Source organism: Chenopodium quinoa, unplaced genomic scaffold (genome assembly GCF_001683475.1).
Source record: "Chenopodium quinoa cultivar QQ74 unplaced genomic scaffold, ASM168347v1, whole genome shotgun sequence".
In the NCBI taxonomy this organism is placed as follows: Eukaryota; Viridiplantae; Streptophyta; class Magnoliopsida; order Caryophyllales; family Amaranthaceae; genus Chenopodium; species Chenopodium quinoa.
The window spans coordinates 6,312,998-6,340,694 of NW_018742205.1; the positions used below are offsets into that span (position 1 = coordinate 6,312,998).

The following is a 27,697-nucleotide window of genomic DNA, read 5'->3' on the forward strand; positions in this document are numbered from 1 at the left end:
ACCACAGTTATTGTATAGAAACTAATGCATGCAATATGAGATATATAAAATATGATAACATATTAAGCAAAATATACAATAAGTAATGCATCTAACAACTATTGACATATGTAATGAACAATCCATTAACTTATGACTCATACATGCATATGAACATACATAGGACTCAAAATAATGCAAGACACTGTACAATGTGGATTTAAAAATCCATCTTTCATTGGACTTCGGTTCATGATAAACTTTTATTTATTATCATTAAGTCGACATTAAATGGACATATATATTTCAGATCCCTTATTCACTAGTTCATTTTATCATGCATATGCATATTATTTATCGGTTCCATAGTATACCGGTATTATAAAATTCAGTAAGATACAATTTCGCATGCTAATTTACTGTGATATCTAAATACATCTCCAATTGGTACCATTATAACCTTTTTTCATATCATAGGCCATCTATAATAATTCTCAGAAATCTATATATACCACTTCTATTTGGGGATTTTCATACATTATGGTATTAATATTAACTGTACTATCTTGCCATATATCACATATATTGGAACCGATCTTACAATCTACACTTCATGTGAGTGATTCAACGAAAATAGGCAAGATCCATCTCAATGTATGCACATTCTCACTATGACCAAAATATATCTCTCTATGCCTTTGAATGGGTCATAACGGTGTACAAATCAAATAATAAATGTGCAACCTATCTTGATACAAGAGTTGGCATAACTTTACAAAGTATCATTATAGGGATCAACTAATTATAATTTTGCAATTTTGCCAACTTACTCCAATTCTTCTCCCCCTAAGCTGGTAAAATATCTCAAATATTGGGGAAATTCTTCACCAACTTAGAATATAATGTCAAGTTCAACAAATTTCATCTCGCAGGATAATCATATTCAGCTAATTTTCACCTCTTCTGGAGAATAATGTAATTTCTATCTATTCTGAAGATCAATCTTAATAGGGAGTCATGATTTGTGCAGTTATCTATTTTCTTATTCTATTTCGTATGTGCTGACATAAAATAGCTCCAATCAAGAGATTAATTTACTATTAAATCACTTGTATGAAAAGTCACTATATGGTGATCTTCTAATTCTCCAAATACTTTAATAGTGAATTTCTAGTTACTCAGAATCTCTACACATAGAAGTTGTTTTAGTGAGCTTCTAGCCACTTAAAACTTGTTCACATGCAAAAGCATATAATCTATTGAAATTTCTTCAAAATAAACTATTCAATCACAATCTAAATATAGCTCAATCTCAACATTATATCTTGCCATTCAATTCATTTCATAATATTTAATATGAGAGAGCGTCAGCACATTATTTCTTTCATATCAAGTGAAAGTTCAAGTTTCCATGACGGGTGATTATAAAACCCGGATGGCCTAATTTAATTATCACATCCAATCACTTCTCTAAATTTGAACTCTGGTCAGTTTTTCAACACTAGTGATCACTTTATTAAACTTACTTTATGCATGGCCATGAATATGATGTGATGTTAGAACACTAACATGTGTTTCTTTATACAATTGGCAAGACAATCGACTAATAACTGATTCAATAATAACTCGTACTCTGCTGGAGCATTGATTATAATTTTGATACATGTTAATCTTGTTGGACATTTCATACTCTTCTAGAGTCTTTTATATAATCATGGAACATATGAATTTTACTAATTAAAAGTGATTTCTTCTAGAAATGTAATGGGATTTTCATTTCCTCAAATTTGTCATTGTCAGTAGTGACTCCTTTTCTTTTTTAAGATACTTAATTATCTTTAGTATCTATTGATCTATCACGCTTCAGGTGTGCTATAGGTTCATCAGCAATTGATGTTGTCCTTCTGAGACATCAATTTTAATTCGAGCATTTACAACTAATTTATTATCAATGACATTTATTTATATCCATCTTCAGGATGGTATCATTTCTAAATATTTAATTAACATGTGGCCACTTCTATTATATAAATCGTTGATATTTAAGTTAATGTGTGTACCAAACTGACCATCAATATATTTTATTATTTATGTGCAAGGATTACATAAAATAATGGAATAAATACAATCTCCCCCCTAATCCTTGCATATGGGGCATGAAATGAATCCAACAACCTTTAAATCTCTTCCACCTTTAAATCATTCTACCTTTTAAGGCATAAATTCTTTTAGCAATGCATGTATCAAGCATAATAAAATTATTCTTTTAAACTCGACTCGTAACGCTTGCCCAATTATATTAATCTCTTATAAGTATGAGCATAATAAATATATTTTGTAAGTAAGTTGCTTATAATGTCACGATTAACCTCTTGAACTCATAACACTATTTCTTGTTCAAATATATATATTCTTATGAACTTTTCCATGAATAATATAATCAATATAAAGAAAATCATGCAAACATGCTTAGTTTTCTTTCAATCTTGCAATTTCTCATTCACTTCTGGGAATAAGCTAGTGAGTCTAGTTAGCTGTCATTTACCAATTTGATCTCACATAGAGTTTGCTATTAAAAATATCCAACCAAAAGAAAGATACATCAACTCTTTAAAAACTTTTTATATATATATTTTAACATGGTGGATAATCTAGTCAACATACTTTAGAAACTATATTAGTCATTTCTATTTTCGTATTATTCTTGAGGGTCTTTGACTATTGCTTTCATAAATTTAGGTAACTTTAGATCCATATATATACGAAATTACATGTTTAAATAATTTTATCATTCCAATAATCTAATTTTATGTAGACATATACTATCAAATACTATTGATATTGATCACACATCACACATCAAACATCATGACAACATATTTATAATACTATAAACTTAAATAATTATATGACCATGATACTAAGTTCAATTCAATTGTAATTATAATGCATGTACGTGAAAAATTTAGAACTTCTAATCTAAGAATGATGGAAAGATGTATGCAATATATTATACTACCTCCGATTATTTTTATATGCAACTTTGGAATATTTTATATCTCATAAATAATACTCCAAAGTTGCATATAAAAATAATCGGAGGTAGTAATCACTAGATTGTAAGTTACTAGCAATACACTACATATTTTTTCCCATTTCATTGAAAATCATGTAATAGTTATTATTATCATCACAACTAAAATTCATTAATCAACTACTTTCATATTTAATTGACAAAATGAAGAATTGTACTCAAATTCATTTTTAACATTAAAAGATGATCATTGTGATTATGTAGCATAATTTCTTATCAACATATTAAAACATCCACGCGGTCAGTGTATTAAATTATGACATCAAACATAAAATAGTATGTTTCAAAATAGTGCAAAGAATTTTAATCACAGTGACATAAGAATATCACAAATCACTCACAATTACTTGTGATTCTCTATCAATTAATCGTCCTATATAATACCAGAAATCGAATTATATCAAAATTTTGTCAACAAAAAAAAATTCACATTGGACGACCCTTAAATAATAAGATGTAATAAACCAATGTAGCATATGATTACATAGTCGTATTAATCAATATGGACTATTAACTAATACGGAGAATATAATTATTAGACCAAACAGTAATCTAGGATATTTACCTAACCTTGCTTCAATACTAACAATCTAATTAACATAGTATGACAATTTAAATTAAGTAAGAAGTAGCACACTGAAATATAACTAGATATTGTAGCAAATCTTAAAATATCACTAAAGAAGTAATAGTAGGATCTTCGTCCCGATTCAAATTATTGGTGGTAATTGAAACACAAATCTATTGAATTACATCATCGACACAAGCTTTCAAAGTAAACAAATAGGGTACTATTTAATTAGATATAAAAATTATAATACTAGTATAAATCATATAATGTGAAAATATGATCATGAACATGCTATCAAGCACGCACAATATGTTATATAATCGTTAAATTGTTTTACAATATCAAAATATTAAATGCTAAAGATAAACATGTATGATCTATCATGCAAAGATAAGTATTGAAGTGGCTAAAACTGACACCTAATCGGTTTTATCATGCAAAAATAATTATCATGCAAAAATATCAAATTATGTGAAACATGTACATAAAGTTATCTAAAGCAACTGACACCTAATCGGCAAAACTCTTCATATGATAAATAATTACAAAACGAATCAATGAATGTTTCATGATAAACAATATTTGATTACAACATGTCACAAAATTATATTAGGTAATTGTACTCATAGAGTCTAATGCGAATTATTGGTAATAATTAACCTCTTGAATATTCATACTAATTTATATATCAGATCAAAATAACATAATATAGTATATGCAGATCTTTGATAGTTATTGAGATCTAATTTAATTGGTTGCGAGATAAGGTAAATAACCATAGTTCATAAACATTTTTATCATGTATAAACAAGATCCAATAGAAATTGAGGCAGTGAGTATATATTCCTATGCAAAATCATGTTCATACATTGTTTAAAACGATACTATACAATAATCAAATGATGAATAATATAATTAGCAGTGCACACAAGTCAACAAAGCTATGGAATTATATATTTTGCAAGCCAATGTCATCGTCAAACAATCCAAAATTTATCATAAAATAAGTGCCAACAAATAAAATAAAAGCCAATTACTATGTAATCAAACAATACAAAAAGATTTTACAATAATCTTTACATGACAGTTATCATCTTAATAGCTTTCAATCCTGATGCCAAACTAAATCCATAAGTATAATAGATATTATTACATAAATTATAAGGGATAGCCGCACGTACTTGTTTGGTGGTAACTAAACAAAAAAATTAATGAACAGTTCAAAAACAGAATCATATGAAGGATTATGTGCAAAGCAAAATACGAGATACAACATAATATTTCGGCCACGACTAATACGAAAATTTGTGGTAATTGTATAATAATCATATTAAACGTAACTGGTTTTAGAGTAGGATAACTTGATTCAATCGGGTAGAGCTTTGGTGCTGATAACGTGTTAAATATGGAAGAGAAATAAAGAGAGATAGGAGAGAAATTAGGGAGAGAATAAATCAGTCTATCTTATTCCATAGAGTGGGGGATATATATACATACAATATAACTAGAGTTTGCTTAGATAACAATAAACCCTAGATCTAATTAAATTGAAAGACAGAGTAGTATAATACTAGTAGTTAAATAAATTATAAAATATATACGTTATCAAATTTAAAATTTGAAATCAATAAAAAAGTGCTCCGTAATTGTAGGGAATATTTCAAACATCACCTTTGAGCCCCACTTTGATCATGCACCTAAGCATGGTGGCGTCCAAAGGGAAAGAAGTTAGAGGGATAAAAGAGTCGCCAACAAATTTTAGGAACTTGTAAATCGTTCACGAGTGTGAAGGTTACACCCCATTCACGATCACGGAGATCGTTAACTCCATAGTGGTCCAGAACCATGACTGGATATTCGGGGATGATGGTACGAATCCAACCTAAAAGAGATTCAACCCACCCTAAATAGGCCTTTACTTAATTCTTATGATATTCATGTGCGCTTTCCAATCAACATACATACAACAAATTAGCACTAAACCTGTTTAATCTACGTTGGTTGATTATTAATGCACAATCAAATCTATCATTGGTGATCACTTGAATTAAAATCATATTAGCCTAAATTCAAATTATTAATTATCTTATCAGGCGTGATTTCAAGTACAAATTCCCTTTAAACCTGCAAGAAGGGGAGTGATCAAGCAATAACAATAAATTATGAATTATCAAGCAACATAATAATTATTAATTGATACAATAATCATCATCATGATTAAATAATCATCAATATAATCATAATCTCATCAAAACATGATTAAAACATGATTAGCAAGATCCTAGGCATGATACTAAACGGATTAATAACAAACCCTAACATGTCACTAAAGATCAAAGTTTTATCCTAAACATGATACTAGAAATCATAAGAAACATCCTAACATGATACTAGAAATCATAAAAGCATCCTATCATGATACTAGGAATTAAAATAATATTCTAAGCATGATTTCTATATCAAAAACAAGGAATAAATATAGTAGATCTACTCACTTTGATGCCTCGTATCTCTTTCTATCAAAACAATACACACGTTAGTAACTTCAAGAAAGATTAAACAAATAAATCAAATAATAATTGAAATATAGATTTGGGACCAAACCCTCAAAACTATCAACCTTTCACGTCGAGGTCGAAGGCAATTTTGAGAAGGGATTGGAGTATTCAAGTCTCGCAAATGACGTATGGTGTTGGGATGTGTTTAGGCTAAGGCTAAGAAAGAGAGCGAGAGAGAAAAGCTTATAGCTTAGAGAGAGATTAGATGATGATTGTTGGTGATCAAGCATGATTGAAAATGGGGTGAAACGACCTCTATTTATAAGAAAAAGAAGGCCGAAATATCATAAAAGAGTCAAAATTTGACTCGGAGTAAAACAGGTTTCATTGCGACGCGATAGGGATATCGCAGCGCGCTGGCTCCATCGCGGCGCGATAGATAGCAATTTTTTGCGATTTTTTTTTTATCATAACTTTTGATCCAGTAATTGAAATAAGATAAATAATATATCGTTGAAAATCTCTGAAAGTCTACTTTTCAACCCAATTAGAATCAGATTGATATCTTTTGTATAATAAAAGATATGGCCGAAATAGTGGGACAGTGTCAGTTTTGGATAGAGTTTGGTATTTCGTTCATATCTTTTTCGTTGTTGCTCGGAATTGGGATTATGATATATCATTGGAAATATAATTTCAAGGGCTATCCAACCATTTAATATTTAGATAAAAATTATGAGGCACAAAAATTATATCTGAACATCTTTGAATTTGAATAGAGCAAGGACTTTCAAAAAGAGGAGTTTTATTCAATTTCAAACTCTTTGATCTTTATCTTTCAAAAAGGATAGATTAGAACTTTCTAGATACTTCTAGAAGTTTCTAACGAATCCTAATTGGTTTAGGAATGATATTAGGTTAATGGACCCTCCACATGATCATTGGGTCATAGGTAAGGTGGAGCTAGGTTTGGTTTGGGCTTGGTTTAGTATTTTGGCCATAACTTATTCATTTGAAGTCAGATTTGGTCTTGTAATATATTGTTGGAAAGTTCTTTTCAAGACCCATCCAACTACACAATAATTATACCAGGATTATGGACCAAAATAAATTGATTTGGCGTTTTTATTAAGAGGACACAAAATGAATGATTTTCAAAGACACAAAATGAATGATTTTGGGTTTAAAGGCACGAAATAAATGATTTTGACTTAAAACATTTAAGGAAAGGTTAGAAATATGGTCAAGGATTAGGAACTTCACGAGACTCTTCAACTCTTCACCTAACTCGATAATCAAAGACGTGAAAGGTACTTATCACTGGGTTTGGTGTTTAGGGAGACACAATCAGGTGTCAACAGTAATAAGTTTAAAGGATACTAGGATAGGGCATTCACTATTACTTTAGGCATTGTAGTGTCCGTAGACTCATAGAGTCGTGTCAACAACTAAAAGTACAAAAATGGAGTATTTGATTCAATTGTTACCTACATACAAGTACTCATATATTTTAGACTTACTTCGTATAAATTTCATACTCCTTAAATAAATATAGTATTGTAAAATATTGAAGAGAAATAAAGAGACATAGAAGAGAAATTGGGGAGAGAATAAATCAGTCTATCTTATTCCATAGAGTGGGGGATATATATACATACAATATAACTAGGGTTTTCTTTGATAACAATAAACCCTAGATCTTGAATATTGCGGAATGATAAAAGAAGGATAATGGATATCCACACAATATTTCATAACACGTATTAACTTTTTTTTTGGGAAATTCTCTTTGGTAACACCGTATTTTTAAGTTTTTTCATTGGTAAATCGCAAAAAAAATTATTACTTTGATAGACTTGTATTAATGATTACCAAAGCGAAGTATTATTTTAACTAAAATTCTTAACCATATAAAATTCTTAATTTTGGCTAGTTTTTAACCATTTAATAGTTATTTTATAAATAATTAAAAGAAACCACCAGCTGCCCCACCAAGCCACCTAGGCAGCCACCCTCCCTCTACCCCAAACAACTGCTGGAGCCCTCTCCATCCCCCGTCAGTCGTCCACGCGCCGGCGCCCTCCCCCTCCATTTTCCCCATCGCGAGCCGCGCCCACCAAACTTGAAACACCCACCCGAAAGTACCCAAACCCTAACGAATTCTTAAAAAAACAGGCTGCTGCAAATACCCACGAGTTCCCGGATCCGCATTCAGCTTGACCCACATCTCCAACCCAGAAATGCATCCCAAAGGAGAAGTAGAAGAACAACTGAGTCGGGCACCCCAAGAAGCCGGGAATTGAGCGTTGGAAAGCCCAGATTTAAGGGCTTCGTTGTTCGGGTCGAATTCGAAACCTATTTTGTAATCAGAATTAACGTCGGTAGAATACGACGTTTTTCTAAAGAAAACCTTTCACCGCGCGTGGATCTTTAAGGGATGGGGGAAAAGGGAGGGGTCCGGGTGTTGGGATGGGGGTTGCCGGCCGGGAAGAGGACTGGCGCCGGCCGGAGGAGGGGGACGACAGATGTGGCAGTGGGAGGGGGGAGGGGCGGCAGGGCTGGGTGAGGGGAGGAGGCTAGGTGTTTCTTTTAAAAAATTATTTATAAAATTAATTAATAATTATTAAAAGTTAAATAAAAGATTTAACCTTTTTTTTTATGGAAAAAACTTAACTATAGTTAAATACTCCCTCCACCCCCTAATACAAAGCCTCTTTTGGTTTTTGCGCGTGAATTAAGAAGGTTGTAAATTCTTTAAAACTAATGATTAAAAGTAAATATGTGCATGTGGGGTCAAAGAGAGATAGAGAGAAAAAGTAGTTTGGTATAATTGAAGAAATAGAGAGAGAAAGTGTTGGAAATTGATGTTAAAAGTACAAAAAAGTAAAGGAAAAAAGATGACAACAATGTCAAAAAAAAATACAACCTTTAAATAGAAAGAGGCATTGTATTTTGGTTTACCCAAAAAGGAAATGAGGCTTTATATTAGGGGACAGAGGGACTACTAGGTTAATCTTAATAATTAAATACTTACTTGTACGTGTGTAATATAAATGTTTTAAGCAAAACATAATAAATCGTGATTGATCCCTTTAGTTATATTTATTAAACTAAAAAATATTCTAATTAATTTCATAGTTATAATAAAATTTTAAAATGTTAGCATTCGTTTTTGATTCATTGTAGAAAATTTGAAGGATTAATAAAGATGGAAAAATAATCCAAACTCTACTATCGCTTATATATTTTGTGATTAGTCATTTAGTTATAGAAGTTTAGAAAAATGTATAGTTAATCAATAATTTTCAAACATTAGCTTTATCTTGAAAAGGAAAAAAAAAAGAAAAAACAAGGAGAGAATGATGTCACAAATAGTTTAGGAAGGAATTTTTTTTATAAAAAGGCGACACATGTACAGTGGTGATGTCAGCGTATACCAACCTTGTAATTATATCTTCAGCAACAATCGATTTGTTGCATTTTTTGCAGAAGAATGTAGTGGCTGACTTTTCACCATCATTGTCAAATATTTTTCAATGTTTTTTGTTACTTTCTTGTTGCACTGTTTTGCATGCTAAATAATACTATCCATGTTCCAATTGAAGACTTACAATTGTGGCCAATGCAATACAGTACAGTGGTTTGTCAATTTCAGGTATTTCATCTAATGTTTTTTTGTCATGCAATTAAAGAAATTCATCACTCATAGAGATTGAGCTTTGAGTTGGTTGTGTGAGCCTATGAACAGAAGCATTCTCTGCATTTTAGCCAAGTCTGAAAGAATACAAATTACATTAACAAAACCAATATACGTCTTTAATTAAAAATAGTAAAGGAAAAGCATCATATGATAAGTTTATGCATGAACAAACCTTTGCTTGAATAAACCAACATCATCAATGTCATCTGCGTTTAAAATATTCGCGTAGAAAGTAATGTGTTTGATAACGTCATTTCACCTATAAATTACCACACGACATACATTTATTTAGATAATAATATATGTAATCATTTTATGATCGAAATATAATTGAATGTTTTTTCGGTACCTCTTCATTCCTTAATTTTTCCAAATTGAAGGATAAGAATAGCAAGCATTGATCATTATTTTCAAAAAAGTTGAAGACATCTTCTGCATATTGATCCCATAAAGTGCATATCAATTTTGTAGCCCTGCATTACATGTTATATAAATCGGCAAAAAATATAGTTTGATAAAATATATCAAATGCCAAAGGTAAGAAAATATACCTAATATCATTCAATTCTATAGTAAGCCTCTTAGTTTCCTTTCCATTTCGTTCAATGGTTTCAATGGAACCAACTACCACAACTTGAGCAATAATGTCTAGAAAAAAAATCCAATGATTATTAAATTCATCTTATAATATAGTCATATTATATAGAATATCTTTAAAGATTAGTAAATAGATTGAGTTATATAGCTTACCTATCAAGAACTTATCATCCAATTTTTTGATAAAATATCATCAAATGATATGAAGTTAAACCCATGTAGAGGGATGGGTAAGTTTTCTTCACAAACATTAACAGTGGTTGAGTAAAAAAAATTAATCTTGTAAAGATAGTGTGTTGGCCTAAAATCTCCGGTGATTTCCCCAACACCAAAATTACTAATGATACGTAACTGGCCTTCTGCAAGCATGTCCGAAAATTTTCTAATCAAAGACTTCTTAATTGTAGCTTGAATTCTACCACCCTATATATGCAAACAAAAAAATTGAGTAAGATGATTAGTGTATATCGTTTACATGATATATGAGTTATTTAGTATTAGATATTTTCTTACCTTTTCATCTAAAAACACCATTTCAATACTGCTATAACTTAGCTTGGAGGTTTCCACAACCGTACAATTCTTATCTTGATAGTCATGATCCCCCTCATTGGTGTTATTTCTTCTACGAAATTGGATACTTCTGCCATTTTAATACTTGATTGTCAACCTTGCAAAATTAAATGTAAACAATAAAACAATGTAAGTGATGGTAGATAAAAGTTTTTTTAAAATCAAGTGTATGATAAAAGGAATTTATTTTCAGTTAAGAAAATAAAGAATAGAAGAGATGCATACTTATGTTTGCGAAACAATGGTACTACGTATTTTTATAAAAAGGATAAGTTATGATTTCATAAGATGCCCATCTATTTGTAGTAAACATTAGTTGATTAAAAATTTTAAATTATGGTGTTGATATTTTTAATATTTTATCAGTTCATAAAATTGCTAAAATTCAAAGGGTCGTGTACACATATACATTCTACATATTGGAAAAGTGCATTTAATGAGCCTTTTTTTGTTTTCAACTCTTTCTCGTAAATGATTAAAAGTATATAGTTTACACCCAAAAAATTGCAAATTCTCTAACTTTATTGGGATAAGTTACAAAAAAAAAAAAAAAAAGGGAAAATTCTATATGGTGGCCTCATTGTTTTGAGTTTTCTACGTGGAAGACGAACTTTTTTCCAGCTCTCTTCAGTGGCACCAAGGTTTAGAAAAATTTACATAGTGACCTTTTTTAGGTTTATGGCTAACCTTTTTAGTTAAAATGGTTAACCTTTGATTTCTTTTATTAAAAAATTATTTAAATTATATTTTAAAATAATAAAATTTAAAAAAAAAACAAAAAAATAAACAGCCACCCCATAGCTCCACCACCTGCAAGCGTCCCCTCCCCCTACGCTGGTGCCTATAACCCCAACCTACGTCCCCTCTCCTCTCTCCTTGCACCGGTGGCACCACTCCTCCTTCCCCTTCGCCGGTGCTTAGATGCACCTCCCCCATCCTCCTCCTTCTCCCCCGAAAACAACCTAATTGCCCCACCTGAACTGACGAAAACCACCAAATCGCTCCTCCTCCACTCACGAAAACCACCAAACATCCCTCCCCCACCACCAAGGAAGACATATCAAGAAACATGAGGTCCAACAATGGTGGTTTTTTGTTCAATTTGATCGACAAAAATTACAGGAAATCAGAATTTAGGGTTTTGCGGTGGGGTGGCGGTGGTTTCGTTGGACTTCGTAGTTGTTTTGGGAATCAGGGTGGTGGTTTTGGGGGTCGGGGCTAGGTCAGGTGGGGTTGTGGAAGGCCAGCCGGCCCGTTTTGGTGGTTTCGGTGGTCGGGGGTTGGGCTGGAAGGTGGTTTCGGTGGTCAGGGGTGGCTGAGAATTTTTTTGTTTTTTTTTTAAATTTTATTATTTTAAATATAATTTAAATAATTTTTTAATAAACAAAAAAAAAATCAAAGGTTAACCATTTTAATTAAAAAGGTTAGCCATAAACCTAAAAAAGGTCACTATTAAATTTTTCTAAACCTTGGTGCCACTGAAGAGAGCTGGAAAAAAGTTCGTTCTCCACGTAGAAAACTCAAAACCATGAGGCCACCATGTAGAATTTCCACAAAAAAAAAAAAAAGGATAAGTAGATTAACAACAACTACATATATCCCTTAGTAATTAGTATTCCTACTTTTTAGGAAAATAGTACTTTTACTTTGAATTTAAATTATTGATTGAGGTAAAATGTATGGTTTGGGATAAGAACAAAAATAACTATACCCATTAATATCACTCAATTTGGAAAAAGTAGTTTATTATTGTACATTTAAATTATTTTTTGTAGTATATAATGTGTATAAAGTATTATCAAGTTTCATTTTTTGTATAACATGCAATACAGCTTTGGGCGGGAAATTTTTTTATAATAAGTTGACATGTGTCCAGGTTTGATAGAAAGATGACGTCAGCGGTTTCTACTTTAGTTATAGTTAGCTTAATATAAAAATTCAAGTCTACCAAAGATAATAAGTTTTTTTGCAATTAACTAATAAGAAAACTTAAAAATACAGTGTTACCAAAGAGAATTTTTTTTTTTTTTAATCAATTTTGTTATATTTAATAAAATCACAAAAAAGTCCCTGGGTTAGGGTTTGTCGTCCTTCCGCTAGGGTTTGTAGTTTTTCGTTTTTGGTCTGGTTTTCAACAGGATTTTTCGATCTTGATCTAGTTTTTTGTGCTAATTACTCTGATGGGGACGAATTTGGACTTAATCAAAGAATGGGAGAAGTTCAAATTGACTGATGAGGAAACCACGGTTATTGGAAACTCGGGTGAGACTAATGATGGAGATGGTTCGCTGGACCAAATCAGTTTGGCTCTTGTTGGAAAGCTCTGGACGGTGAAAACGTTCAACGTTGAAGCCATGAAACGTACCTTGACTACGGTATGGAGATTGCAGGATAATCTGGTGATTAATTCGGTTGATACAAACCTTTTTGTTTTCCAATTCTTTAAGGAGGAGGATAAACAAAGAATTATTGATGGAAGCTCGTGGTTTTTTGACGGGGAGTTGCTGGTCCTGAAGAATATTGAAGGCGAAGAACAACCATCGGAAGTGGTTTTTCATAATTCACCCATGTGGATTCGTTTGATGGATGTGCCGTTCAACAAAAGGAACCAGTCAGTAATGTATGATATTAGGGAATCTCTTGGAGGTTTTCTAGAACTGGATGATTCTAACCCACTTGGTTTGGGGGAATTTATGCGAATGAAGATAATGGTAGATGTCTCTAAGCCATTGAGGAGAGGGATCTTTATATCGACGGGGACAACAAAGACAAAGTGGATCGATATCAAGTATGAGAGATTGGCGGATTTTGCTTTTTCTGCGGAAAATTGAACCACACTAATAAGGACTGCCCCGTGAAAGCTGAGGAGGGTACAAATGGTAGCGAGATGGTGTACCAATATGGCTCATGGCTTCGTGCTTCCCCATTGAAACCTCAACAAAAACCTTTTGCTATAAGGGAGAAGGAGAGAATCTGGTCTGAAAGATTGAGTTCGGTGAAAGATTGGTGAAGCACAGGCTCTAGTACTCCAAAAGAAATTAGACTAGGTCCGGTGGGGGCAGCGAGAAAGTTGCACTTCTCAAATTTTAAGGAACATAATATTGATCAGCAGTCGAAGGAGAGGGAAGCAACTTTACCCTTGGTGTTTGATGAGAGTAGTTGGAGAGATGTTCTGCGTCCTATTAGTGTGAAGGAAGGGGAGAAATCTAGTATGGGGGTGGAAGTACAAAGGGATGTAGGGGTAGTAGAACATATACGGGAGGAGATTATTAATAGTGGGATGTCAGGTGTTGAGGGGGGTCATTTTGTTGGGGATGTGAATGAAAATATATGCTATTGGGTGGGGGTGGGGAAAAGGGGGGTTCTTTTATTGATATGGGGTTGGTGTTGAATGGGGGTGATGGTAGTGGGAAGGGGATTAAAACATTGGGGAGTGAAAATAATAAAAGGGGACAAAAGTGTTGGAGGAGGGTGGAAAGAATCGAAGTGGGGTATAATGGCATGGCAGGTGGTTTGGGAAATAGTAGTGTGTTGGATATGCTCTCCGGTAATAAAAAAAAAAGAAAAACTGATAAAGAGGGTGATGAGATGGCAAGTGAAAAGAAGAGAAAAATAGTGACTGATGGTGTTCTTGGAGACAGGTTAAATCAAGTAGAGGGTAGCGGTGTTGACTGTACCCTCGAACAGTAATGAAAATATTAAGCTGGAACGTTCAAGGGGTTGGCAACCCTTGGACGGAGAGGACTCTCCGGAATTTATGTTGGAGAGAGAGGCCGAATGTGGTCTTCTTAATGGAGATTAAGATTGACAGTGGTAGGCTTGAAAAAAAGAAAGATGTGGTTATGATAATGGAGTGTGTATTAGCTGTGATGGTAGATCGAGAGGTATGAGTTTTTGGTGGCGTGATGCTAATGTGAATACTCTTTCTTTCTCTACTCACCATTTTGTCGTGGATATATGTGGTACGAGTGGAAATCCCATGTGGAGAGCAATTGTTGTTTATGGGTGGCCGAAGATGGAGAATAAACATAAAACTTGGGAGATGATGAGAATTTTGAAAAATGCTTGTGATATTCCTTGTATCATGTTTGGAGATTTTAATGAGATTGTGAGTATGAGGGAAAAAGAGGGAGGGGTAGTAAGGAGGGAGTCCTTGATGGATGCTTTCCGAAATGCTACTGATGATTGTGGGTTAAGGGATTTGGGGTATAAGGGGAGTGTGTTTACATGGCAACGAGGGAAGACGAGTGAAACGGTTGTGAGGGAAAGACTTGATAGATTTCTTGGCGATGTTGCTTAGTGTGATTTATTTCCGAATTATAGGTGCAACATTTGGTTAGGGAGGAATCGGAACACTCACCCATAATGCTTGACAATCTGAATTATTAAGAATGGGGTAGGGGAAAGAAACTTTTTAGATTTGAGAGTATGTGGTTATCAAGGGAGGATTGTGCTGAGGTGGTTACTCGTGCTTGGTGTGAGGGAGCTGGCAATGCTCCACATGTGCAAATTGCTTTGTGTGTGGAGGAGTTGAAAAGGTGGGCTGCTACTTTGTTCGATGATACAAAAAAGAAACTAAAAAACCTAGAAGGGGAATTGCAGGGTGGCCATATGGATGCGGTGATGCTCTCTACGTGTGAAAGGCTGTCGGGGGAGATTAGTAAGCTTAGGAGGTTGGAAGAATCGTACTGATATGCCTGGGCCCGAGCTAATGAGTTGCGACATGGGGATAGAAACACTGCCTATTTTCATAGAAAAGCAAGTCAACGAAGAAAGAAGAACCGCATCGATGGACTCTATAATTTAGATGGTAATTGGGTGGATGATGAGGATAGGGTACGAGGCACAGTGGCTGCATATTTTTTAAAATTGTTTACTATGGATGATCCTTCGGGTTTTGACGAAGCAATGGCAGGTTTAGGAGGTGTGGTAACGGATGACATGAATCGGGTTATGGATATGGAACCGACGGCAAAGGAAATCAAGGAAGCTTTATTCCAAATGCACCCGAACAAGGCACCTGGAATTGATGGTATGCATGCTTCATTTTTTCAAAAATTTTGGCATGTTGTCGGTACTGATATTATTACTTTGGTGAAAAATTGGTGGAATGGTTTAATTGATATTTCTGAAATCAATAAAACTTGTATTGTTTTGATCCCGAAACTCAATGAGCCGAAGTATATGTCTGAGTTCAGGCCGATAAGTTGTTATAATGTAGTATATAAAATAATATCTAAGACTATGGCAAACAAACTTAAGCTGTTTCTTAATGATATTATTTCTGTAAATCAGAGTGCTTTTCTTCTAGGTAGGTTGATTACTGATAATGCGTTGATGGCTTTTGAGATTTTCCACTATATGAAAAGAGGGAAGAAATGGTACGGTAGCCCTGAAGCTTGATATGAGTAAGGTCTATGATAGGGTGGAATGGATTTTTCTGGAAAAAGTGATGGGAAAAATGGGTTTTAGTACGACTTGGTTCAAGCGTGTAATGACTTGCATTTCCAGTGTTTCATTTTCTTTCAAAGTGAATGGTGAGGTGTCGGGTAATGTGGTGCCTTCTTGGGGTCTTAGACAAGGAGACCCTATTTCTCCATAATTATTTTTATTGTGTGCAGATGCTTTCTCGGCTTCGATTTCGAAGGCTGTTCATGAGAAAAAAAAAATACATGGTGCAAAAATTTGCAACTCTGCACCTAGAGTTTCTCACTTATTTTTGCTGATGATAGCATACTTTTTGCTAAAGCTACTCTGCAGGAATGTTCGAAGATTGTTGATATTATCAATTTAAGATTGTTGATATTATCAATTTATATGAAAGAGCATCCAGTTAGAAAGTTAACTTGGATATGAAAGAGCATCCAGTTAGACAGAGGTAGCGTTTAGTAAATGTGTTTCGAGTGATCAGAGGACTACTATTATCGGGACTCTTGGTGTTAGAGAAGTTGAGAGACATGAAAAATATTTGGGATTACCAACAATAATTGGTAAGTCCAAAAAAGCGATTTTTGCCTGCTTGAAAGAGAGAATATGGAAGAAGGCAAATGGGTGGAAGGAAAGATTGATGTCGAGGCCGGGAAAGGAAGTTCTTATAAAAGCCGTGGCTCAATATATTCCCACTTACATGATGAGTGTCTTTAAAATCCCGGATGGTCTTATTGATGAAATTCACATCCTTTTATGCAAGTTTTGGTGGGGGACAAGAGAGAATGAAAAAAGGTTGCATTGGCAGAATTGAGAGAAATTGTGCTTACCAAAGGCTAAAGAGGGAATGAATTTTAGGGACCTAAAATGTTTTAACCAGGCTCTCCTTGCTAAGCAAATTTGGCGGTTGCACACAAATGAATCCACACTGCTCCATAAGATTACCAAAGCAAAATACTTTAAAAATTCCTCCGTTCTTGAAGCCCTTAGGGGTTTTGACCCGAGCTACGCTTGGCAAAGTATGTCGGGTGCAAAAGGTTTACTGCGGGATGGTTTAGTTTGGAGGGTTGGGAATGGAACCAATATCAATATTTGGGTGGATTCATGGCTGGTTGTGGATGGGAAACCGTGTTTTATTCCTATGCCGAATGGAAGGGATGAGAATGCGGTGGTGAGGGACTTGATGGATGCGGATGGTGGGAGATAGGATGCTACACGAGTTATGAACACAGTTGGGAGCGAGTTTCAAGTTGTTGTTCTTGCTGTCCCTTTGTCTTCCAGAAGCGGCTCTGATATGAGATATTGGGGTTGGACAAAGTCTGGGATTTATACTGTGCGATCTAGATATTGGCTTGCAAAAATAGGAAATAATGAAGGGTTCAATGGAGGGGTCATTGATGAAATATGGCAGTCAATCTGGAAGGTGAAAGGGCTGCCAAAAATGCAACATTTTCTATGGAGTGCAATCAAGGGAAATATGCCCGTAAAGGCTAGGCTTGTGCAACATCACATTACGAGTGATAGCGTGTGTCAAATATATGGGGCTGCTGAGGTAACGATAATACACACGTTGTTTAAGTGTGAGGTTGTTGTAGCTATTTGGGAACAAAGTGAGTTGAGGGTTAATTTGGTGGGGGCTCCAATGGACTCTTTTGTTTAGGTGTGGGAATGGCTGGTGAGGAAGTTTGATGCCGAAGTGATATGCTCGATGGCTGCTCTGATGTAGGCTGCCTGGAGGTGTCGCAACTTGTTACTGTTTGATGATGAGAGGCCAAATTATGTCATGCTAGTTGCTAGTTATTGCAGGCTTGCTCATGATTATAACTCATATGCTCAGGAAGTGTTCAAGCAAGGGGTAGTGAGTGTGGATGGTGGAAGCATAACAACCTGGAAATGTCCCTCGCAGAGCTATATTAAAATCAATACGGATGCTCATGCCCCTGCTATGGGAAAGGTTAGTCTTGGGGTGGTTTTTCGTGATTACTCTGGGAAAATTGTTCTGGCAGCAGTGAGAAAGGTGGACAACTCAAGCCCGAAATGCCTAGAAGCTATGGTGGTAAGATATGCCTTACAACTTGCGTGTAGGATGGGATATAGGAAGATCTGGGTGGAGTCGGATGCACTGTCTGTGGTCAAGCAGGTGAACGCGAAGGATTGGGGTTTGTCTTTAATTTTTAGCATCTTTGATGATATTAATTACGATAGGGCATATTTTGATAGTTGTAAGATTTCACATGTAAAACGCTCATGTAACACAGTAGCCTACTTAATTGCTAGATGGGATGCGGGTGATCATATGGAGTATGTTTGTTTAGACTCCTTTCCCCAGAGCATAATAACTTTGGCGGAATTGGATCTCTTTTAATTTAATAAAATGCTCTGTCGGTTAAAAAAAAAATAATAATAAAATAAAGTAAAAAAATAATTTTTTGATGCTTCTTAAAAAATTTGAAATCCTTGTCCGCGCTTCCATCCTTCACTTTTTTGCAAATTTCCCCCAAATTTCCTGGAATTTCACTGAATAAACCCTAAAATGTGGACGACTGAGAAGCTGTTTGTGCAAATTTTCGACCGAAAGAGGCAGATTATCGAGAAATTGAACCACCAGAAGCAACTCTACGACCAACATCTTCTTTCGAAGCTCTTAATTCAAAGCATTCCTCCTCTTTCTTGGCTCCTGAATTCCGATAATCAATTTTCAAATTCAGATTTCACTGGTATTTCTTTGTTTCCTCGATTTTTGGTGATTTTTTGTGACTTTTCTTTTTCGTAATTTTGAGGTTTTATGCTCAAAATTTGGGGGTTTATGGTTTGCCGGAAGTGTAGTTTATAAATTAGGGCTTGAAATTTGTTTATTCTTCAGTATTTTTAGTGAAATTGTGATTATTGTAGGAAATTTTAGCTTTGATGTTACATTTGTTGCTAATTGATTAGGTTTTGATTGATTTTGTAATTGGCATCAATTTGTCGCCATTTCTTCAATTTATTGAATCGCCTGTTTTAGTACGTTTGAAATTTTAGATTGCAATTTGGAATTGTAGATAGATTTATGAGTTGTTAGCTAGGAATATGTAGTCAATGCGACTGTTAAGCAGAGAAACAGCATAACAGCAGTAAAATGTGTCATTTTGAATGTTCTTTTGGGTCATTGTCGCTTCAAGGGTTAGTTTCGGGTGTGATTGATATGATTTATAAGAGTACAGAAATTCTTTCTCGAATCTCCAGTTTTACTGCTGGTTTTATGTCCGTGTTTTTGCCAATTAACCTGCATCAAGAAAGGCAATTCACATTCTCGAGTTGATTTGTGGAGTATGTATCTGGTTAGTTTGTATCAAAATCTGAGGTTAATGACCAAATGCAAATCTGTTAGCTCCTTGTAAGTGTTATAACAGTTTAGGACTTTTCGTTATAATTGACTTACAAAATGATTCAGAAGCACTTGTCACTTGTTTTGAGAAGTTCTGGTGAAATCGACAATCTCAATTGAAGTGGAAAAATTGTTCTGAAATGGTGTATGATTGTTCACATAGAACTATTTGTGTTCTACACTTCTACCATGGTAATTGAAGTTTGAAATTATTAATTGAAGAATTAATTTGTAGCAGATGTGTTGGTATTGTTGGAAGATATTGTTCTAATTAATTAATTGCTTTCTAAATGAAGAACTTTTGGTTGTTTATCTTACTTTGCTAATGTGCTTAATTATTTTTTCAGCATTGAAAAAGGAAGATCTTATTTCAGGACTGTTGCTTCCAAGACCAGGACCTTTTCTCTCTTACATCAGTGGTCCTAGTTTTGTATATGATCAGCCAGTTGTAACAGAAGCAAATAGTGGCATACCAGTTGAAACTTGTGCTGGTAAATGTGCCTCTAGCAATGGATTTGATGAAGATAGTGTTGCTCCACTGCATCATGTTGATGGCACTGAAGACATGGATGACATTGTTCCTCCGAGTCATGTTGATGGTGCTGAAGATATGGCTGACTTTATTCCTCCTTGTCATGTTGATGGCACTGAAGATAGGGCCGGCATTGTTCCTCTGTGTCACGTTGACGATACTGAAGATACGGCTGACATTGTTTCTCCATCTCATGTTGATGATGGCATGGACACATTCAGTTATGTCCCTATGTCTCCTGAAGAAGGTTCTCAAATGTATGTAAACCTGAGCAATCTCTTGCAAGAATACAGAGATCCAGGTCCCGTCAAAAGGCATTGGAGCTTCGGAATTGTGCAAAAGCAAGTACTAAAAGCCGTTTAGGGATGGAGAATGATGTTGGTTCTTTTCATGATGGAATAATATGTAGATATGATGCACAATTTGATTTGAAAAGATCTCTTGAATTGGAGGAGCCTTCTGCAGGACCTACTGAAATTCGATCCAATGAAGAAGTAGCAATTGGAAATTACTCATTACTCAAACAAAGAGGGTAGTGTTGATGCTTGGGGTGGCTTTTTGGCACAAGCTACAGGATTTGATCATCATATTTGCTCCAAGGAAGAAGCAGTAATGGAAAATTCTACACACAAGGAGAAAAGTGATGATGCCTCAGACGGTCCTGTTACACATTCATCAGTTAGTGAGGCAAATGAGGTAGAATTGGATAGTTCTTGGCCATGTTTTAAGCAAAGGAAAATCGAATATCAGAACCCCAACAAATCTTCCAGCCCAACTTTGAGGACAAGTTCCTACAAAGCTATCAGTGAAAGTATATCCAATATATCTGTTTGGGGTGAGAAAGAAAACATCTGTCCTATGCCTCAGGAACTGTCAATTTCTCATAATTCAGGCGCCGCTTTATCAGATTGTGCTATTTTTATCAAGGTGATTGATCAGAGTGTCCCTTCTTTACTGAGTAAGGAACAAGTGTTGACTCCTCAGGTGGGGTGTGGAAAGGTACTGCTTCACCCATGCTATCTATTGTTAACCTTCTAATGTGAGATAGTACTTCATCACAACATGTTTGACATGTAGCATGTTCCATGCATTTCTTTTCTTTTTTTACCCCGATTCTGGTTGTATTTAATACACTCATCCCAAAATACATTTCTCATAAGTATGTACACTTATAAAGTAGATAGTTATTGTATTGATTTTTAAATTTAACAAATACTATTGCACTGTTATTCTATAGTGATGCATTGATATTTCAAGCGTTAAATAAGATGAGAAAGCTCAGCTACTTAAGAGGGATAAATAATTTAGAATGGAGTATATAGTAAATTACCTCTATCACTACAATAGAGTTGACATTTTGTCTAATGTTATTTTACCTTGTAGATTAATCTCTCAATGTTTATCTGGCAGGATAAAGCTAGCTTAGGGAGAATTGATCCATCCTCCATACATGAACACCAAAAACTTTCAAAATCTGATGGTTCAAATGTGAATCGAAGTACTATTGCAGAGCCATCAGAATTTTTGACTTGGGATGGAAAAGTGAAAACAAATGCATTAAGTGCTGCAACTTGCAGTGGAAGGTTGTCTCGTGGTTTGGTGAATGATCAAGATCTTGTTGATAATGACACTCTATTAAAGTTGATGGATACGAAAATGGCAGTGGATCATAGAAATTCTCATCAAAGAGTGCATGAATTTAAGTTATCTATTGGTTCTCCACTAATGGAGTGTATGAACGTGGCTAAAGTGGATCAAACTATACCGGAGTTTATGAAAGTGGCTGAAGTCGATCAAACTATACCAGAGTTTGATCGTTTTGTTATAGATGAGAACACAGTTGATGCACAAAGTTCCAGAGATAAATTTGCCCATGAAGAAGCTCCTGTTCTGGATTACAAAGTGGATAGGAACAGCTATTCTGAGATAATTTGCAAATCTGCAACTTTTGGTACCCCTGTATCTCCCTTTCCTACTGGATGCAAAATGTACTTAGTACCAGGTATCTACTCTTCAGTACCTATTGGGTTGCTGGAGAACATTGACCTACCAAGTAATCTGCTTCCCAGTGGAAGTGCTTTTCTTGGGAAGTCTCATTCCGATCTCTTTTCTTTTCCTGGTAGGCATGGGTGGGAAATCAAGAAACCTTTTCTGTCTCCAGTTGGGAAGCGCTTTGAAGGTGCTACATCAAAATCTGCTAGTTCAGATAAGCTAGGTAGCAGTAATCTGGAGCTTACTTGCTTCCCCATTCAGGAGGATCCTGAAAGTGGCGAGGAAGTGAATGATGCTGTTGACACTGGTGTGGAAAAGACCTCATCAAATATGAAAAATAGCACCAACATTGAACCACTGTTTGATATTACTTTGCAGTCAACTAGTTCTCTGGCTCCAGATCATGCGGATGAGAGTGATTGTTTAGAATCTGTGAGCACGGATGTCAAGAGAACTGATCCAATTACAAGAAGTGGTGGCTACAAGGAGTCATCTTGTGATATAGCTTTGCAGAATGAAAACTTTCTTGCTCCAGATGATGCAGACAAGAGGCGTAGTCAAGGATCTGTATGCACAGAAATCAGCACTTTTGAAACACATAATGACAGCAAGAAAAGTAGCATGGGTCAGAAAAGAAGCATGCAGACAAGGTTTGGGAAGGAGAACAATGGTTTATCAGTTGGTGCTTACAGCAGCAAGAAGCAATCAAAACCACACAGTAGCAGGTTCAGCAAACCAAAATTATCAGGTAAATCAAGTTTAAGAAGCAAAGGACAAAGTTTGTCAGAGAAGGAACAGAAGCGCAATAATATTATCTCTAACATAAAATCCATTCTGCCACTTGTTCAACAAAAACAAGCAGCTGCTGCTCTTCCAGGTAAGACAACTACACTTTATTTTTAAGTGTTGATTTAAAGGAGTTCAATGTAGTAATGTACGGTGTACTTATTCTTGTTGCATACCCACTGGTAATTAGATACTACTAGCAAGCTCATATGACAGTTTATGGTATTTATCTCTATCTGTCTTCATTTCATCTTCCCTATCCTTGTTTTTTAATGGCTTAGAAGTTAAAACTTCTTGTCCATATGTTAGTGCCAAAGTATGTACCCCTTTATCCTTCTGAAAGTATTTACTTTCGAGGCGATTAGTTCTGGTCTTTTATCTTGCAGCTGATTTTGCAATCAGGGAGTTAGGTGCTACTATGAAGCATTCTGTTATGCCTTATGCATTTATTTGCTATAGGGATCTAAGTTCTAAATAGTATATTGAACTGTTAACATTCTGACATAGGTTATTTGCTATTTTCAAAGCTCATACATGGATCTCTTTGTATTGATGTGCAGAAAAGAGAGATGTAAAAGTTAAGGCTCTTCAAGCTTCTGAAGTTGCCAAATGTGCTGCTGAAATAAGAGAAAATGAACGCAATCAGAAGAAAGAGGCAATGAAGCTTGAACGAGCAAGAGTGGAGCAAAAAAATATGAAGGAAATGGAACTGAAAAGAAAACTTAAGAGGAACAAAGAAAGAAAAGGGAGGCTGAAAATGCAGCTAAGAAAAGACAGAGAGAAGAAGAAGAAAAGAGAGAAAAGGAAAGGAAAAAACAGCGTATTGAATAAGCAAGGTTACAGCACAAGCAAGCAGAGGATAAACTTCAAGCTTGGAAGGAGGATTCAAGATGTGCACCAGAGGTTTGGCCGTGTCCTTGTATAGTCTCAAGCATTATTTGTCTGTCACTGTTGGCTTAAATATTGTTATCATTATAGGAAGGAGGAGCTCATCAGAGAAAGGACTTTAATGAGAAAACAGAAAAACTTGACAAAGGACATGAAGCAGAAGATTCAGAGAAGGCAGTGAATGATTTGGTCGCTGTTGGAAGTGATAAAAGAGAAGCTGATGATGGACTTTCAACCTTAAATGATCACAAGATGTCTACAGGATCTGCCATTGGAAAGGTTAAATCATTTTTCTGTTGCACTGTGAACTGTTTTAATTGGTTTTGACACACTCATCATTAAATACCAGTACAGTGGCATAGGGTTGATTTGGAATGTGATGGTCCATGAAAGTGAGATAATGTATTAGGGTCAAATGAATATCTAATTGCTTCCCTCACAGGCAAATGAGGAAATAAATTGGGAAATGCAATGTAGCTAAAGCTTTTTTTGTTGTAGCTAAAGAGGGGGATGCATACTGCATTAGCATAATTTTTTGGGCATATATGTAGATATATATTTGGCTCATCTGCCTTTCAGACGCCTTGGTTTGTGGTGAAATCTCCCTTTTTATAAGCTGTGATGGTCTTTACAGGTAGGTGCAGTTGACGTGGCCGAAAGTTCAACACCTAATGTTGACCAAAATGACAAGCTAACTCATAGAACCAGTGCGCCAGTCATATGATATATCACCGTACCAGTGCTCAGATGATGAAGAGGACGAAGTGGATAAAATACCAAACAAGAAGTTTGTGCCTACATGGGCCAGGTTTGTATCTCAATTTTAGTTCCTTGAAGTTGGTTTCTCTACATTGTAAGCTTTTTGGTTCTTCTTTCTTAATGGTAGAGGTTGTATCGTATGGGGAGTTGGACTCTGGTTAATCTGCTGCAGGTTGGGTTTTGGTTTGTTGCTATGGTAGTTGTTACATTTCACAGTTCACACATCTCCTATCACGAATCCATGATATGATCATTGTAAAATTAGTTTCCATTCTGAATCTTGAGGTGTTGCTTGTTGTCTTCAGTAAAAGCTGTGTATCATTGGCTGTATCGTCTTTGCAACATGTAGATCCAGATGTGACTTTTCCTCTTGGAAGTTTTTGTAGCCTGGAAGAAGGCAAAGTTCTTTATATGCCTAGTTATTGATATAGTTAATTAAATTGAGCTATTTCACACAATTAAAAAAAAAAAAAAACCTATTTTCCTCCCCCAGTTCTTATGCCCAGAAGATTACAACAGAAATTGAAGGGAGAGTCCATGTTTATATGAGAACAGAGTTGGCAGAGGATTTGCTATTGGTTTGCGAGCAGGTAAATCCCCATTCTCCGCTCAGGCCTTCTCCCCCTGTTAATATTCCTGACCAATTAGCCTTATTCAATATAAATTATAACTCTAGACTGTAGAGTTCTTTGCATATTAAGCCACAACTTAAATGAGTAGCAAATTAGCAATATTCGAATCTCTGGTACTTGTTCCAATGTAGTTTTATTTTTACACCCCCTTTTCACTGTTAATTGTTGATTAAAGTTTGGGAGTACATACATGATCTATTTAATTTTTAGATGTTTGATATGGCCATCGTCTTTACTCATCACTTTTATCTTATTACAACAGTCTGCCGTTTGCCTTTCTTCTATAAAAATTTGGTAGTAGGCTTTTTATCGTTCCTCTAAGTTATACTTAACCACTTGTGTGGTTCAGCAGATTTTTGAAGGGCAGTGTACGCCGCTACCTCCATTCATCAGCTGAAAGAAGACTTCTCGCACTCGTAAATGCATTAAGAGACTCTTGGATCATAGCTGTATATATGTCTGATATTTTACACGTAATTTTTTAACAACCCTTAGTATCTTAGCAGCTAAATGCTAAGTTAGGAACGATTGCCAGATTCCACTGGCGTAATCTTTTACATTTGAAGAGTTAAAGGAGCTTTCAAATTTCACAGGAAGCCATTAGCTCTAGCAACTAATGCTCATATATTGATTCTAAAGTCTTAGGCATTTTCAAACTTTCACCAGTCTGATTAGCAACTCTTGATGCTTTTGCTGGATTATAATAGAGAATATTGCCAGTCATCCAAGAGTGTTTGGATAAGAATAGAGTATCGCCTTTTGTTGTAGAAATTACTCTGTGCTTGTGTTATTTATTTGTATCCAATATACAGTTACGAAGTATGAGTACTTATTTAACGATTCTATATATGAATGTATGTAGTCTAGTTTTAAAATACGTAGTTGCACTTGCACAGAAATATATGACATATACGTGGTCTACCACCCCATGATATGCAGCAGCAGCAGCGGCAGCAGCAGATAATTAAAACAACAAAAGAGACTGAATTTATATATAAGGCTCTCTTACCTTCCTACTTTCTCAGGGCAACCATATAGACAGAGAGAGATCCATCATTTTATTTGTTTGATCACTTCCAAACACATACTATACAAACAGCTACTCACTACAGAAAGACAAACAAATAGATTGTTCATTGTTCTTCGTTCGATTGATCATATCTAGAGTTATAATCATGTCATCATCTAAAGATAAAAAGAGGGCTGCTTTGGAAGAGAAATACCAGCTCCTCAGTTCAGTCACCAACTCCAACGCTGTATGTGTATTGTGCTCATTTTTATTCTTTTTTCACATAAACTAGCTTAGCTCCTTTTATATGTTGTTTCTCTATCTCTGATCTTTGTTTTTTTATCTATATTTATTTTGATTCAAGTAGAAAAATAATTATTTATAAACAACAAATAATTAAAACACAAGCCCTTTATTGACATTTATTTTTTTCATCAAGTGTTTTGAGCTAATCATTTTGTGGAAGTGCGCCAAAAATTATGTAATTGAAATTGAAGCTTTGAAGAGAACGCAAAGCTTCAATTGGAGTTAGAGTACGTAGACGACGATTGTAGAGTAATGCATACGTACTCACTCTACATGTCAAAAATTGTTGTTTTTTTTTTTTTTTGCATAGCTGTAGGCTCATTTGATTATGTTGCATAGCATGTTATGTGCTACATGTATTCATTAGGTTATGAGTCAAGTGGATTTGCAATGACAAGTTTCGTTGTGATGCCTTAGCTCTCACTCACGACATGAAAGCTATGCAGATCTATCGTATGTAAGTTAAAGTAGGCCTAGTTATTGAACGGGTTGGAGATTTTCATGAATCTCTTGTTGTCCCTCCCGCGGTTAGCTTGAAATTAAGCTAAGTGTACCATTACATTATGATGTTTCAGTAATGATGAGTACTAGTTGGTACTTGCTAATTAAGTAAATGCATGCCACCAGTGCCTTAACTCTATGATTTGCTCTCAAGCCTCTCATTTGTTCAACTTATAGAACTAGTTAGAAAGTTTAAGGTGTTTAGGAAGTCTGCTGGAGGAAGTTTAAGGTGTTTAGGAAGTCTGCTGGTTTCCTCCACCTATTAGGATGTTATGTTGGTATTGTATAAGTAGTCTATTGATGATCAACAATAATGAGAGACTATGCGAGTAACCTTTACTTTGTAATTTGTACTCCTTCCGTTCTATAATAAATGATACAATTAAACTTGACATACTTATTAATGCTAGAAATTGTGAATGTTCAAGGGTGGGGTGGGTGAATAACTTCCGATGTGTTTGTGGGAAATTGTATTCTCATGAATTG

At 35.0% G+C, this 27,697-nt stretch overlaps 1 protein-coding gene across 3 annotated transcripts; it reads left to right on the forward strand.

Annotated features, from left to right (window-relative positions):
* The first annotated feature begins 20,940 nt into the window (after nucleotides 1-20,940).
* LOC110730783 lies at nucleotides 20,941-26,220 on the forward strand. Of its 3 annotated transcripts, none has more exons than XM_021910612.1 (6): nucleotides 20,941-21,337; nucleotides 21,749-23,207; nucleotides 23,677-24,019; nucleotides 24,095-24,283; nucleotides 24,639-25,353; nucleotides 25,748-26,220. In XM_021910612.1, exons 1-4 carry the CDS (start codon nucleotides 20,951-20,953, stop codon nucleotides 24,183-24,185), a joined length of 2,280 nt encoding a protein of 759 aa, XP_021766304.1. In that variant the 5' UTR covers nucleotides 20,941-20,950; the 3' UTR covers nucleotides 24,186-24,283; nucleotides 24,639-25,353; nucleotides 25,748-26,220. The 3 variants fall into 3 exon arrangements, with proteins under 3 accessions (XP_021766304.1, XP_021766310.1, XP_021766298.1); XM_021910618.1 differs by having other exon boundaries at nucleotides 24,639-24,812; XM_021910606.1 differs by having other exon boundaries at nucleotides 24,639-26,220.
* The last annotated feature ends 1,477 nt before the right edge of the window (nucleotides 26,221-27,697 follow it).

Excerpts from the sequence above, each read along its gene's own strand:
- LOC110730783 (XM_021910606.1), top strand. The coding sequence starts at position 20,951 with ATGGAAAATTCTACACACAAGGAGAAAAGTGATGATGCCTCAGACGGT. Across the intron at positions 21,338-21,748 it reads CTCAGGTGGGGTGTGGAAAG|GATAAAGCTAGCTTAGGGAG; the intron begins GTACTGCTTCAC and ends TTTATCTGGCAG. Across the intron at positions 24,020-24,094 it reads ATTCAAGATGTGCACCAGAG|GAAGGAGGAGCTCATCAGAG; the intron begins GTTTGGCCGTGT and ends TTATCATTATAG.